The sequence below is a fragment of the Canis lupus genome, chromosome 3, assembly GCF_048164855.1.
Source record: "Canis lupus baileyi chromosome 3, mCanLup2.hap1, whole genome shotgun sequence".
NCBI lineage: Eukaryota > Metazoa > Chordata > Mammalia > Carnivora > Canidae > Canis > Canis lupus.
The window spans coordinates 33,476,676-33,491,085 of record NC_132840.1 but is presented as its reverse complement, the minus strand read 5'-3'; the positions used below and the strand labels follow the sequence as shown (position 1 = coordinate 33,491,085).

At 49.2% G+C, this 14,410-nt stretch overlaps 1 protein-coding gene across 1 annotated transcript; it reads right to left on the bottom strand.

The window, feature by feature from the left end:
• Positions 1-695: 695 nt before the first annotated feature.
• On the bottom strand, positions 696-8,898 carry DMRTB1 (DMRT like family B with proline rich C-terminal 1). Its single transcript, XM_072820293.1, has 4 exons — positions 8,261-8,898; positions 6,384-6,589; positions 3,006-3,240; positions 696-1,703 (listed from the first exon to the last, which is right to left on the bottom strand). Exons 1-4 carry the CDS (start codon positions 8,841-8,843, stop codon positions 1,519-1,521), a joined length of 1,209 nt encoding a protein of 402 aa, XP_072676394.1. The 5' UTR covers positions 8,844-8,898; the 3' UTR covers positions 696-1,518.
• Positions 8,899-14,410: the final 5,512 nt, after the last annotated feature.

Genomic DNA, 14,410 nt, shown 5'->3' with positions numbered 1-14,410 from the left:
GGGCTTCAGCCTCAAAGCCAGGCTAGTCCAACATCACAGCATCAGGCAGAGACAAGACAATGCTGCCCTGCAGGCCTCAGTGCCTGGGTCGGCCCTGCTAGGACTGCCCAAAAAGCAGGGACAGAAACCTTCTAGGACTAGATCCTGCTCCAGTGCCAACAGAGCAGGCCGAGGCCCAGCCAGGACACTCATGTTGGGAGAACAGAGAGCATTTCTCAGCGATCATCTTGCCGCTTGTCCTGGGGATTCTGGGACACCCCTGCCTACAAGCCAGGTGGCATGCAGACTGGCCTGTTTGAGTGCCAGTCTGCCCCTGGACAGAGGACAGGACACAGTGTCTCACCCAGAATCCTTCACTCCAGGTCCCTTACTCTTTCTGCACCCACCCCCCAGGAATGCCTACTTTCACCTTTAAGATAGAGTTGAGATCCCAACTTCTGACCACCCCCACAGCTGAGTGAGGGAAACTAAAAGAAATCTTTACATCTTGTGTGTCTGCAATGTCCTCAAAAGGTCTCCACTGCTTAAGAAAAATGGTGGGAATATCAACGACAGACAGAAATCTAGTAGCCTGGCCCAACCCTCTCCCTTGGCAACAGGGAAAGGGGAGGTAAGCCAGGAAGGGACTTGCCAGGCCCAGACGCTCTCCCCAAAACCACCTTCCACAAGACTTAAAGAAAATGAAACTTGCACGATGATTTCCACTGCTTATTTTATTTCAACAGTCAACTGTCCCCAGAGAAGAAATGGATACATAGATGATTTAGAAGCACCATTCTCTTCTGAGAACTGCATCAGTGCTTACAAACAGCCTACTTTTTAAAGTTGGCAATCACTATAAAAATATCAAATAGTCAAACTTTAATAGATTTTTTTTAACCAGAAAAGATGCCTATAGTGGCTTAAACTTTATGGAGAGGAGAGGAGGCAGCCCCAGCAGTCAGAATGCTTGGTGCAGCCCCTTGGAGAAGGGGCGAGAGGCAGTGGCCAGGCAGCCCTCACAAGAGATAGAGCAGCAGGGAAGGACGCTGTAGAACCTGCTGTCAGCACCTGGTCCCAGCTGCCCACACAAACCACCTGGATGTGCTTGGGGCTCAGTGTTTGTGCTGCCCCCAGCTGGGACCAAGCAGAGGCGGAAGCAGAAGGCTGAAATAGATGGTGCCTCCTGTCCTGGAGCGGGCCCGAGGAAATCAAAGACCACTTCTGGGAGTGAGTCTAACAGCAGCACAACCCAGACTCAGTTAAATTCATTCCTAAATGTGAGCTTCCACCAGCCCCCCAATCCTCAAAGCCCTGGCCCTCCCCTGCTAACCATCCTCCATGTTCCTGGTCAATCCCACGTCTCTGGATAGAGAGAACCTTAGAAATCACCTTCCTCCCTCCTGTCTTGAAATGGAAATTAAACTGCCATTTTATGTCTACTACTACCCTTCCTCCCTACACATCCCCAAACCCGTTAAGAACATCATTGCTGCAACACCCGCAACCCCCACCCCGCTGGCCCAAGCATGCCAGGGCCTAGTCGGACTGCTCCTTGGAAGGCAGCTGGCTGGGCTCACCCGGCAGCACCTCCGCCTCTGCCTCAGGCGCCTCTGCCTCCACCTCAGGGGCCCCCGCCTCCGCTTCAGGGTCCTCCGCCTCAGGGGCCCCCGCCTCCGCCTCAGGCACCCCGGGCTCCTCTGGTACCCCTGCATCCTGGCCATCTGTGAAGGACAAAGAGGGGCTGGATTTACAAACAGGGGAATTACCTACTTTCAGATGCAAACTTTTGGTCAGGCATTCTCAGGGTTCCCAGCCCCTGCGGAGAATGCCTTTGCCCTCCATGGGCCAGGTGTCCGGACCCTGGCAGCCTAGCCCCAGCCCAACACAGACTCCAGCTCACACTCTGGCTCTGCCTGTCGCCAGCTGGGTGGCCAGGAGCAAGCTACCCCGAGGCTCTGAACTTCTGCACGCTTCTGGGGAATGAGATCTGCCCTCCCAACGTCAGGTCAGCAGGGGATGACAGGAAACAGGGAGAATGAACACAAATGCCGTCCTGGGGTGCAGGTTCAGATGGGTCCTCAGAATCACCTCCTGAGGTGGGGCCGTTAAGCCCACTTCTGCAGAAGGTGAGGGAGGGGGGAGGCTCCAAGGACTGAATGACCTTGCCGCGGGTCACAAAGCTACTGTCTGGCTCTGGGGCCAGCATGCTTCAAGCCACACACCATCTCTGCCTATCTAGGCATCTCAAACACAGCACGTGTGTACAGAAGGCCTCACTTCCTTTTCCTAGGGAGCCTCAGGGAAGGACTGAAAGGGGAAAAAAAAAAATCCTAGAACCTTTAAAGCTGCAAGAGCCCTCGTAAGAAAACCTAAAGCACTTTTACCTCTAATATTGACTACCACAATAACCCTGTTAACAGGACCCATTTTACAGATGAGGAGACAGGCCTCGAGTGAGTGGGAGGGCCTGAGGTCACCCAGTGCGCCAGTGGCAGAGCAATGAAGGACAGGGTCCCTGGCTCCTGGCCGGTTTCTCTCCACGAGGACTTATCCCTAGCAACCCCCACCCAGTTCCAGCTGCTGCCCCAGCCTCAGCATCTGCTGCTTCCCTCTCTAGAATAGCCCCAGCTGAGCCAGAGCAGCCTGGCACAGCTGGTCTCCTGAACACACCACAGGAATGCCATCCTTCACATCTCTGCCCACAGGCCCTGATAAGGGGGGGGGGGATTGGGAATTAGCATGAGCTCCGGAGCCAGACAGAATTCTGTGGAGATCCAAGCGCTGCCATCTTCCATTTACATATGTGAGAACCTCTCAGGGTTCCATTGGTTTTCTCACCTGAGACTGGGGAGCCCCTCTTGGATGCTTGCATATGGAATAAAAAGAGGGATATAACTGAAGAGCTCATCCCCAGACCCAATGCATTTTAAATTCTGCTCTCCACCTCTACTTTGTGATTAGGCCCCCTTCCTCCAGGAAGTCCTCCTGGCTCCCCAGAAGCTGAAAGCCTGGGGCCCTCTTACCAGTGGTTTCCTTGTCTGTATCAGACAGAATGGTGAGAGAGAAAGATGCCGGTGGTGGCGGCGGTGGCAGAGGCGGCAGAAAGTGGAGCGCAGACAAGAAGCCTGGTGGGAGAAATTGAGGCTGCGGCGGTGGTGGCGGCGGTGGTGGTGGAGGCGGCGGCGGTGGTGGTGGAGGTGGCGGCGGCGGCGGCAGTGGGTAGTAGCTTGGCTGGAAGTCTCCCACTGGCTCCGGGACCTGCATGGCGCCCAGAGGGAGAGGGTTAGCCAGACAGGCTGGTCAGACAGGCCTCAGACTGCTAAATAGGGGGCTCCCAAAGGGGCAGATTCACCTCTGTGACCCAATACCTAGGCACAGGGCACATGAAACAGGGTGTTCAGCAAATACCCATCCAGTGATTGAAGGCAAGAAGAAATTCAGGCATCTCAGGTACGCCTGGGGAACAGCCACATAGTCACACTGAGCCCTTCTGACCCTAGGAGGGAGGTTCTAGCACCATCCTCACTGCAATGAGTGTCAGTGGGGTGAAGCTTCAGGCCGAGGGCCACAGAGCTGGGAAGTGAGAGGCAAAAGTGGGTCCTGTGGCTGCTCTGCTGCTCTGTGCTGGGGAAGGTGCCAACACATCCCAACCCCTGTGGTTCCTTCTCCTGGTACAGCTAAGGATGTAGACACCAGAGTCGGGGGCCTTATTCCCATAGCTGTGACTTAGGCAAGGGGAGCTGGGAGACCACAGCAACACGGCTCCAGCGGGCAGCTTGTGTGTCTGCTGCTTCCTCGGCAACCAAAGGATAAGCTCACGCTACAGGACCCTACGGCTGGAATGGGGCATCTGCAGTGATGGCCACACCACTCACAGCTTAACAGAGAAAGACATGAATGTAATAAAAAGTGGTAATACATTTCAGATGTAGGTCCTAGTATTTCCTTCTGCATCAGATACTTCAGAGCAGCATTTTACAAGCTGTGTTTTGGAGAACCCTAGTGTCCTATAAGGTATTTTACGTGCTCTTAAGCGTTCTTTGTCAAGGGATTGGAGTACCCCACACACTACCCCACACTGGTGAATCATATATGAGCACACTGAAGCCTTGAGGCAGTCTGCATTTTCTAACAAGGAAGGGAGAAAGCCCACCTTTAAGTATCCAGTACGTGCCAGACCCTCTGCCAGGCACTTCCCATGCATCACACCTTATTCAATCTGTCCACAGCCCTGTGAGGTGGGTACTCTTTCCCCTACTGTTCAGACAGAACCTGAGTCAGACCCTCAGAGATCAGAGGACTTCCCCAGGCCATATGGCTGGGAAATAGTGGAAGTAGGGTTGGATCCCAGGTCTATCCAACTCCAAGCTTGTGCTGTTTTGTGGGAAGAGAACAGAGGAAGTGAAGCAGCAGCAAATGGGGTAGGAACAGGAGTAGGAGGCTGAGGACATCCATGGGGAATATCTCAGAGCTCGGTCAGGAGGGACAGCAGGACAAGGATGAAAGCAATTCATAGGCTCTTGGGTTTGAAACAGCTTCAGAAATAAATGCCTGATCCTCTATCCAGACGTGAAGGGGGTGGGAAGGGGGATTATTAGTGCTTTAATTCCAAGCTGCTCAGCCAAGTCTCTCCCTGGATCACAGCTCCTGCCTGGGGCCTGTGGTGGCAGCTCAGGCCCAGATAAACCAACTGAGATCACACTCTTAACAAAGGCCGTCTGGCAAGCCTGTCAATCAGAGCTCCACCCTGGACGCCAGGCTCCATCCAAGCTTCTGTGTGAGCAGACGGTGGGTGCGTGCTCTACTTGGCCAGAGGCCCCTCTCTTTGTGTGAAGGCTGGAGGCGTTGTGCTCTCCTGGAGTTGCAGTGGGGTGGCCAGCGTCCCCAGAGTTCAGGTATAGCAGGGGTGGTGTAAGAGTCAAGGGCCGTGTTTGCTCTGCCTCTCATGACAGAGATACCTTGGAGAGCAGAAGTAAGTGCCAGGGCCCCAGAGTTGGGGTGACAGCTCTGTTCTGATCAGCTATGTAATGTGAACACCAGTCCTTCACTCCCAGGTTCTGTGACCATGAACAAGTACTTAACTTTCTCTGAGTCGTCTTCCTCTATGCTACAGTGGGGTGATACAGCGTACCCTGATGGCTCACAGGAGGGTCACAGGCACCCTGGAAATTATCAAGACCAGTGGGTTTCAAAGCTTTTCCTTAGAATCAATGGAAAAGGACTTCTAGAAAACTTAACAATGTCTAAAACAGACAGAAGAGATGCTGCTGGGGCTGCAGCAGGAGTGGGGACCCTGTCCCCGGTGTGCCTGACCTGTGTGAAGCCCCTCACAATGGCTCCACACACTGCAGCTAAGACTCTCCGTATGTAAATATCAAGCATTCCTTTCTTCTCAACCACTTTTCACAAAAAAGCATGCTCTGTCCTCACTCTTCTTTACCTGCCACCCAAGAGAAACGTCACTCTAATACCCAGGGTTAGGCTTTTAGCCCTGAGGGAGGGAGGAAAGGTAATGGTGGCTTACATTTCCCTGAACTTGAGCTGCATTAGAACTGACCTGCCCCACAGATCCAGTCTGATGGGGCCCCATCAGGACTGGTTACCCAGGCCTCTGCAGCCCTGACAGGCCTCAGGGTTGTCAAAGGGGAAAGGGCTTTTAGCCACTCTGGTCTGGAAGGAGCTGGTAACCAAGGCCACAAACCTGGTCACCCCAACTTGTACCTCATACAACAGGGACGGCCTGATTCTTACATACTCAGTATTCAAAACACAGGCTTAAAGAACACAGCTGTTAGTAAATGACCACTGGTCTTATAAAAAGATTACATCTTGTCCATTCTTTCAACAAATGTTTCCTTAAGGTGACAGGTGTTTGGAAGAAGGCTTCCATATTTTTCGAGACTAAGCTTAAATTCTTCCTGAAAGCCCCCAGCAGTCTCAAGTGACCCCTATCTTTTGGCAGGGGACCTCCATGTGCTCCTGGCTTTGCCCTCAACAGTGTGGTTCCAGGAGTGATACTTTCCTTCTGGTAGCCAGCAAGATGAAGCACCCTTCCAGCTCCAGCTGGTGGTCACTCACTCAGGCCGTGGCACTATGTGGCTGTTCCCCAGGTGTACCCGAGATTTGTCTACAGTCCTTACCTGAACCCCTAGCTCTGAAAAGCACATACCACAGCACAGACAGCCCAGGCCAATGTGCTGACACACAGATGGACGTGCCTACACGTGTTCACTCCGAAAGGTGCACACCGCACGAGGTCAGTGTTGTACCTGTCCTACCAGTGCTCAGGCCCTGGCACAGATGGGTACTTCAGTTCACTTACTAGGACAGAGGATCCAAAATAACAGCAGCAGCATCTGGGATAAAGAAAAACCAGGAAAGGAATGGGGGATGGGACCTACCAAGCCTCCTCCATGGAAGTGGCTGCAGGACACATGCCGGAAGCCCCGCTGGAGGGGGATCCCCGGAGTCGGGGATGCATCCTGGTAGCCCAATGGGAATGGGCAGTAGGAATGCATGTTGGAGCAGCTGGGATACAGCTTGGAAGGCTCTCTCTCCAGGTACTCAGGCCCCATTACACAATCGGAGTTGACGCTCAGAGGGAGCCCTGAAAAGGTAAGCAACGAGGGAAGCGTTAAAAACACACAGAATAGGGCACCTGGGTGGCTCAGTGGTTGAGCGTCTGCCTTTGGCTCAGGTTGTGATCCCGGAGTCCTGGGATCGAGTCCCACATCGGGCTCCCTGCAGGGAGCCTGCTTCTCCCTCTGCCTCTGTGTCTCTCATGAATAAATAAATAAAATATTTTTTAAAAATTAAGTTAAATTAAAAAATTAAAACACAGAACTAGGGAAAAGAGCGTATCCCTGTACAAAGGTAGCAGTACAACACTCAAATCCACTTACAAAGAGCTGCCACATCCATTATGCTTTTGATCCTCCCTGCTTTTAGAGCCCTTCAGCCACGTCCCACTGCTCTTAGAAAATGCCTTTGGCCCTAAAGCCCCATGAGAGCTTGTTCCTGCCTCCACCCCGGCCTCCTTACACACTGTAACCTCGCATCTTCTTCTTTCTCAGCAATCTCAAGGCCTTGGCACCTGCTGTTCCTTCCCTCAGTTTGGAAGGCTTTTCCCCCAACCTCACTGTGCTTAAATAAAGTCCTCAATACCTAGCTCCTACTCTCCCTTCAGACCACAACTAAACCATTACCCATTCGAGCTCTACACATTGATTTGTGGGATTCCTTGATCTGTGCTGTCCCTCCCACAAGGAGGAGATCCTTGAAGGCAACAAATGTGACTTTCCCCGTCACTTCTTCATCACTAGTGTCAGGCACAGTTACGTGCTCAGTCCCTGTTGAGGTGGAATAGAGAAAGGCACTGTCTCTGTGGAAAGATATCTTCTAGAATTGCTGTTTCAGGTCTGTCATCCCTCTCTAGTTTCCCAAAGGCCTGAGTTCTCCTAGAATGTCCCAGAAGGCAGAAATGGCCTTCAGAGGGCATCTAGGCCAATCCCCTTAGCACAGCGGGGAGAGGTTTCCACAGAATAGCTCGCCTCCTGTGCTTTCTACCACACCGCCATAGAGAAAAACAAAGGAAAAAAAAAAAAAAAAAAAACCACGTGTCTGCACCCAAAAGGAGCCTCAAGTCTGTATGTGACTTGAAATTGTACTTTTAATAGTGAAGACCACATTAAGAACCATGCGTTTACCAAGAATTTATGCATATGGCGGGAAGGGAAGGAAAAAAGGCAGTATCAATAGACCAACTGCTCTCCAGTGGGGAGCAGAGACCGCGCTCCCACTCCCCGGGAAGGCATGGGGGGGGGCAAGGTGCGCACGCGCAAAGTTGGCTGGGCGGAGCCTCCCGCAGAGGCAAGGGGAAGAGTGCGCAGGCGCAGCCCCGTCGAGCAGGCCCGCGCACAGGGGCGTCCTGAAGGAGGCGCCACCAGCCCAAGAAAAGGGCGGGAAGAAGCGCGCAAGGGCACTGGGGCGTCTTCCTGGAGGAGGAGCCACGGCTCAGGCGCTGGGGGCCATTTTCTTTCTCTCAAGGCCGGAAGGCCCGCAGCTGGCTACGTGTTAAGAGCCTCCGGAACAACCGTATTTCTTTCTAGCCTTTAATCTTTTGCAAAATGGCACCCAGCCCCGGACTGTAGAGAACGGTTTTCCAAACCCGAGTACGCCCGGAAGCATTTACGTCCCACCCCCACCCCCACCCCCACCCGAGGGCCCATGGCCGCACCATCCACGCCGGGGGGCCTGGGCCGCCGGGCCGGACTCTTACCGAAGTCGGCGAACGGCGGGCTGGGCACGGGCCGCAGCGGCCTGCGCAGCTCCAAGCGGCCGGGGAAGCCCTTGCCGGCGGCCTCGGGCCCGAGCGGGAGCCCCAGCGGACCCGGCGCGGCCGCGGCAGCTCGTGCGCTCAGCCCCGCGTGGCCGCGGCCGCCCAGGACCGGCTGGAAGGCGCTCGGCCCGGGGCTCGGGCCGCGCGGGGGCCTCTCGGGGAAGCCCGCGGCCACGCGGCCCTCGGGGCCGGCCTCCCGCTCTCCCGAGGCGGCCACCGGAAGCAGCTGGCGGAGGCTGAGGCCCGGGGGCGCGGCGGCCGCGGCCCCCGCCGCCGGCTCGGGCCCCTGCGCGCCCAGGGCCATGTCCTGCTCCTCCTCGGAGGCCTGCCTCTTGAGCACCTTCTGCGCGGCCATGATCTTCTGGCGCTCGGTGATCAGGTAGCACTTCTCGCAGGTGCACTGCTTCCAGCGGCACTTGCCCGCGTGGCCCTTGACCGGCACCAGGAAGCCGTGGTTCCGGCACCGCGAGCACTTCGGGGTCCGCAGCATCTTGTCGGCCAGCCCGGCGGGGTCTGCCTTCATAGCACAACCGCCACCTCCGGGAGCTGCCGAGCGAGTGCAGCGAGGACGAGCGGCGCCCCGCGAGTCCCTGGCGCTGGGGACTTTGGATACACTTGTAACAAAGTGGTTCTCGTAGGTCCCGGGAACTGCACGGGACCCTTGCATTTTCCCTCCTTTTTTTGGAGTGCAAAATGTGGAGGCTTTCCGTGTCTTAGTGAATTGCATGCAAAGGCTTGGGTGGAAGAGATTCTTCGGGGAGTGCTAGTGCATGTATGTCGTCCAGGTTATCTCAAGTCTTACCGTTTAATTTTCCAAACTTTCTGTTCCCGCCACAGCGTGGACAGAAGAGGTTTCTGTAACTTCAAAAAAGGCGGAGTGATAGTCAACGGTCCAACAGATTTAAAGCTCCAGAGGAACAGGCCTCTCCGTACACACCCGTTCCAGGAGAAAAGCATTGAAGGGGGCAAACCATGTTTCTCCTTCCAAAAGTTTCTGCTTCTGCTGGATTTCATTTCTCTCTCCTGCTGAGAAGCAGCGGCTCACGGTGATGCTTCCAGAATATTCTCAAGAGCTCAGCGCAGTATGATGGTTGCTCAAGGGTGTGCCCTACTAGCAAGATAGAGAAATGCATTTCTGGCAAATGGTGCGTTGCTGTTGTTGATGGCTTCCAAGGTAAAGCATGCTTTAGACAGGATATTTTAGCGGGAGCTTTTATCCTTTTTAACTTTGCCACGAATTTGGTTGTTCCCTGTAAAGCAGCCCAAATCTTGGTACATCTGAAAACTGGCACAAACTTCATAGTTTTCTAATGCTACTAAATTAATTCATTTTCTTGTTTGAAAGAAAGGTATGATACTCTGAGGTCTTTTTTTTTCTTTTCTTCCAGGTCCAAAAAATGGGAAAATTAATCACCAACACCTACATTGAAAAGCTTGTAATCACAGGATCAGACATATTTAAGAAGGTGGTTACACTTAAAACCTGGCTAAAATGTGTGTGTTTTAAGCTGACCTTTTTCTGAAATTTTCTTTCTGCTAACAGAATGGCAGAAGCCGAGGCCTGGTGTCCACCTTGAATTTCTGGAGCTCTTGGTTGCTGCTGGCTCCTTTGCATTTCTCACCAGCAGCCTGACAATAGGGAATGGTTGCCATTCTGAGGCTGATTAGAAACTGGGACCTGAAAAGAGGTTTGTAAGGCCCTTTTCTGCTTTAAAGAAATATATTCCTCATTTTAATAAGAGGGCAAAAGTATATGCTTCCTGTATTATTTGGCCCTTCAGGGATTTCACTGGTAATTTTACATCCATTTAAAGAGATCTAGGTTGTCTCTGCTTTGCTCTAACACCCCTAAGTCTTAGTTTTTGATTTAAAAAAATATGATCCTGTAGATAAAAGAACAGGCATGCTCATTTTCTGACTCCACCAATTCAAAATGTCTAATTTTTTCACTGAACTTGTCATTCGAAAGTGGTACTTAAAAATCATAGTTTCAATACTACTGTCAAAAAATCTGGGGCATAAGCTGCATTGTTTCATGATAAGGTCATATTCTGCATTATCAGATTTAAATTTTAACATTCGAGGATAAGACAAAAAAGAACACTGCTCTCATTTACATTTCATGCTTGACCACCCAAGCTCTCTTCATTTTCCTATTAATGATTTAAAGGAAAATCCTATTCAAAGCCAACTATTCGAATTAACATATTTTGGCCTTGTTAACTACAAAATGCTTCCATATTTACTTCATAGCTTTAGAGGCAGAATATACCCATAGGTGATGTGAATTTGCATCATGCTTTGAGAACATTAATAAACAACCATATATCTTTTTAATCAGTAGTCACATTATAAGATGCAAAAACCCCAGGGTTTACAGAGTAAACAAATCTAAGAAAAAAGAAAAAAAGACTAGTTTATTTCTCTCTTCCCTGGGAAGTCTCAATTTGTGTAGGTAAATTCCAACAGAGCTTTATTTATTTCACTCTTGGAAATTCAGGAAAATTGATAGTTTTGTTTTATTTAGTTTGATGACTGATTACTTCTTAGGCTGCTGCTTTTTTAAAGAAATATATACGTTTCTTTAAATTGTTATTTTTTAAAAATGGTAAAAATGAAAAACTGAAGTCATAAAAAGATGGGAGCCATAAGTATATAGTAGACTCCCTTTTTTTCTCCACACCTAAACCTTAGGATATTTATGTTTAAGAAAGGCTGCATCCAGCCCCGGTGGCGCAGCAGTTTAGCGCCGCCTGCAGCCTGGGGTGTGATCCTGGAGATCCAGGATCGAGTCCCACATTGGACTCCTTGCATGGAGCCTGCTTCTCCCTCTGCCTGTCTCTCTCTCTCTCTCTCTCTCTCTCTCTCTGTCTCTCATGAATAAATAAATAAAATCTAAAAAAAAAAAAAAAAACTTTCCTTAAAAAAAAAAAAAAAAAGAAACTCTGCATCCTCTTAAGCAGTGGTTTATAAAATAACGGAGTCATAGTGGCTGAGGAATCACCAGTTTGACTAATTAACCACAAAGGAGCGGCTTGGTGGTCATATGTGACTCCCAGCTTCAAGCGAGGCTCCTTTTCCCTTCAAATCCCAAGCTTCCTGTCTTGAATAATGCCTCTTCTTTTCAGTTAATATGACTGCTATTGGTACTGCTTAATTTGTATTCATTGTAAAGAGTCTTGCATTATACAATGCATGGAGGTATCATTTATAATCATTAAATATTGCATGCACTGTAATGCTTCCTTACTAGGAGTACACAAGAGGAAGAAAGGGCTTTTTTTGCCTATAGCTTCTTTCCCCTAACAGTTATAACCCAGATAGCTGCTATCTTCCCCTCTTCAAGCTCTCTCCAGTGAGCAATGAAAACTTTATTGAAGATTTTGTAGAGGATGAAAGGGAGGATTTACATGACACATCCTATAGCCAATGCTTGAAAATCCTGCCTTAGCATCCTGCTGTGTTATTGGAGAGAAACTGGTCTACTCCCTCCCTCCACCCCCAGCCCCCAGCCTCTCTGGTTTCTCTCTTTCTTGATTTTTTGGGAGCTCTGTAACAGCTGTGACTATCTTATTTTCCTTTATGTCTAGCACAAAATAGACATTCGGTAAATATTTGTTAAATGTGCAAATGGCTCTTGCCTCCCTCTCCTGCCAGTGTCAAAATTATCTCATCTCTAATTGGCACAGTAAATTAGCTTGGCTTCAGCAACTCTCCCCAAGCATACAAAACAGAAAGCCCACGGTGAGTGAACAGGACCACTCTCTGACAAGCAGAATTTGGTGATCAACTTTGGTTCCTTGAGCTCACCCCCAACCCCTGATGGTTTACTAACAGTAATAATAACAGCTAGCACTTACTGTTTCTATATGCAGTCATTTTTAGTCCGTTGAGGATTCATACAATCCTTACAACAGTCATCTAAGGTAGGTGCTGTTTTTTTCACTCCCATTTTACACATTTTACACATGAAGAAACTGAGACCTAGAGTAGTAATTTGCCCAAGATTTTCCAGCCATTGAGTGGCAAAGCCATGATTCAAAACCAGGAAATCTATCCTCAAAGTCCATATTCTGCTAACTCAATATTTTTTCTACACAGATACAGTGCTCTCCCTAAGAAAGCTTTAGTGATGAATAGAAATTGTCTTATTATATATACCATTACAGATGGGGCAAAGGGGGGTGAAGGTAGTAGCAACCTGGGAAAGCTTCCTAAGATGCCCTGCTCAGTTGCTCTCCTCCACCCACAGCCAATATTTATTGAGTGCCAACTATGTGCTAAGTGTTTGAGACACTTTATAAATAAAAATTCAGAATCCTTACCTTTAGGCATATATTCTAGCTGGCAAATCAGACAGTAAACAAATAATTCCAGATAAAAGCTAGGGAGTAGGGTACAGGGAGAACCAGAATGCTATAGGAACACATAAGGGAGCCTAACCTGCATCAAGAAAGCAGCTCCCAGGGGCACCTGGGTGGCTCAGTGGTTGAATGTCTGTGGCTCAGGTCATGATCCTGGGGTCCTAGAATTGAGTCACACATCGGGCTCCCCTAGGGAGCTTCTCCGTCTGCCTCTGTCTCTGCCTCTCTCTGTGTCTCTCATGAATAAATAAAATATTTTAAGAGAGAGAGAGAAAGAAAGAAAAAGAAAAGAAAGAGCGAGCAGCTCCCAGGGCACCTGGGTGGCTCAGTCAAATAAGTGTCCAGCTCTTGATCTCAGCCCAGGACTTGATCTCAGGTCGTGAGTTCAAGGCTGGCTTTGGGTTCCACACTGAGTGTGGAGCCTACTTAGAAAAATGCTCCTTTTAGGGGCTTGTTTTTCTGCTGAGGCTGAAAGGATGAGTAGGAATTAGGTACAGGAGCAGGAGAGGGGTATCTTAGACAGAGGATGTTTGAAGGCCTGTAATTAGGTACAGGAGCAGGAGAGGGGTATCTTAGAGCATGTTTGAAGGCCTGTAATGTGGCTATAAAGTACAGTGAAGTCAGGACTGGAGAGAGAGAAGGTATAAAAGTTTAACAGTAGCCAGATCACGGAGAGAGTCCTTGGGGAGAAATTATGGGTGTAACTAAGACAAAGGAGAGGCCAAACTGGAATCCACATATCCAGACATGTCCGTGACCTTGGTTTTTCTTTCAGAAAGTAGAACTAGTAGAAGTAGTCCTGGTAAGTAACTAGGACTCATATAGGTATTGCAAGATTAAAATGGAGTTGAGTATGGTTTTCTTTGGGGTGGTTGTTCCCGATGGAACACACACCCAAGGCTAGCCACAGCCCTGGACTAACAATATGCTAGCCACCTGATTCTCCTAACCCTGCAGCCCTGTTCACTGATTTGTGTGACCTCTCCTAGGAATCTCCTAAGAATCACAAAGTAGCAGTGATGGAAGACAAAAGAGTGACAGAAAAATAGAGTGAGATGAAATCAAGCAAAAAGCAGTTGGAGAAGTTTTGTAGATAAAGACTAGAATAAACAATTTTGTGGAACAAACGGAAAGTATACAATCTGGGCAGAGATGAGGCATACTCAAAGTGGTACAGTTCACTGAATTAGACCCAATAGCACTGACCTTTGTTTTGTTTTCACTTCCTAATTTGATGAAAAAATATTTTTACATACAGAAATTTTCACATGTAACTATTACAAGTACTATCAAATTTCAATAAATTTCAGGAAAACTTTTGTCTTAAAAGAGGCACATGTCCCTATAAATACATTGTTAATGGGGAATAATAGCCTTAATATCTCTCTCTTTTAGTAAAATGCAGATTTGGTTTAACACAACATATATGAATTTAATGTCAATAAATGCAAGGCACTGTTCCCCCAATTAAATGAGAGTCTAAAAGAAGAAAGGAGCAAAGAAAATTAATCTTCCTCTATGTGTATGTTCCTTGTCTAGTTTTTTTAAAACAGTAAATTTTTATTTACACAAAACAAAACACCCAGAATTTCCCCCTAAATTCTGCTTCTATGAGAATGGCAAACATATCAGGAATTTATCTTTCAAGAGACCTTTCTTTTCATTTTAAGTCACAGCATCGGTACAAATTTAGCCCATATTGTAACTATAAACAGATGGCAAGAAA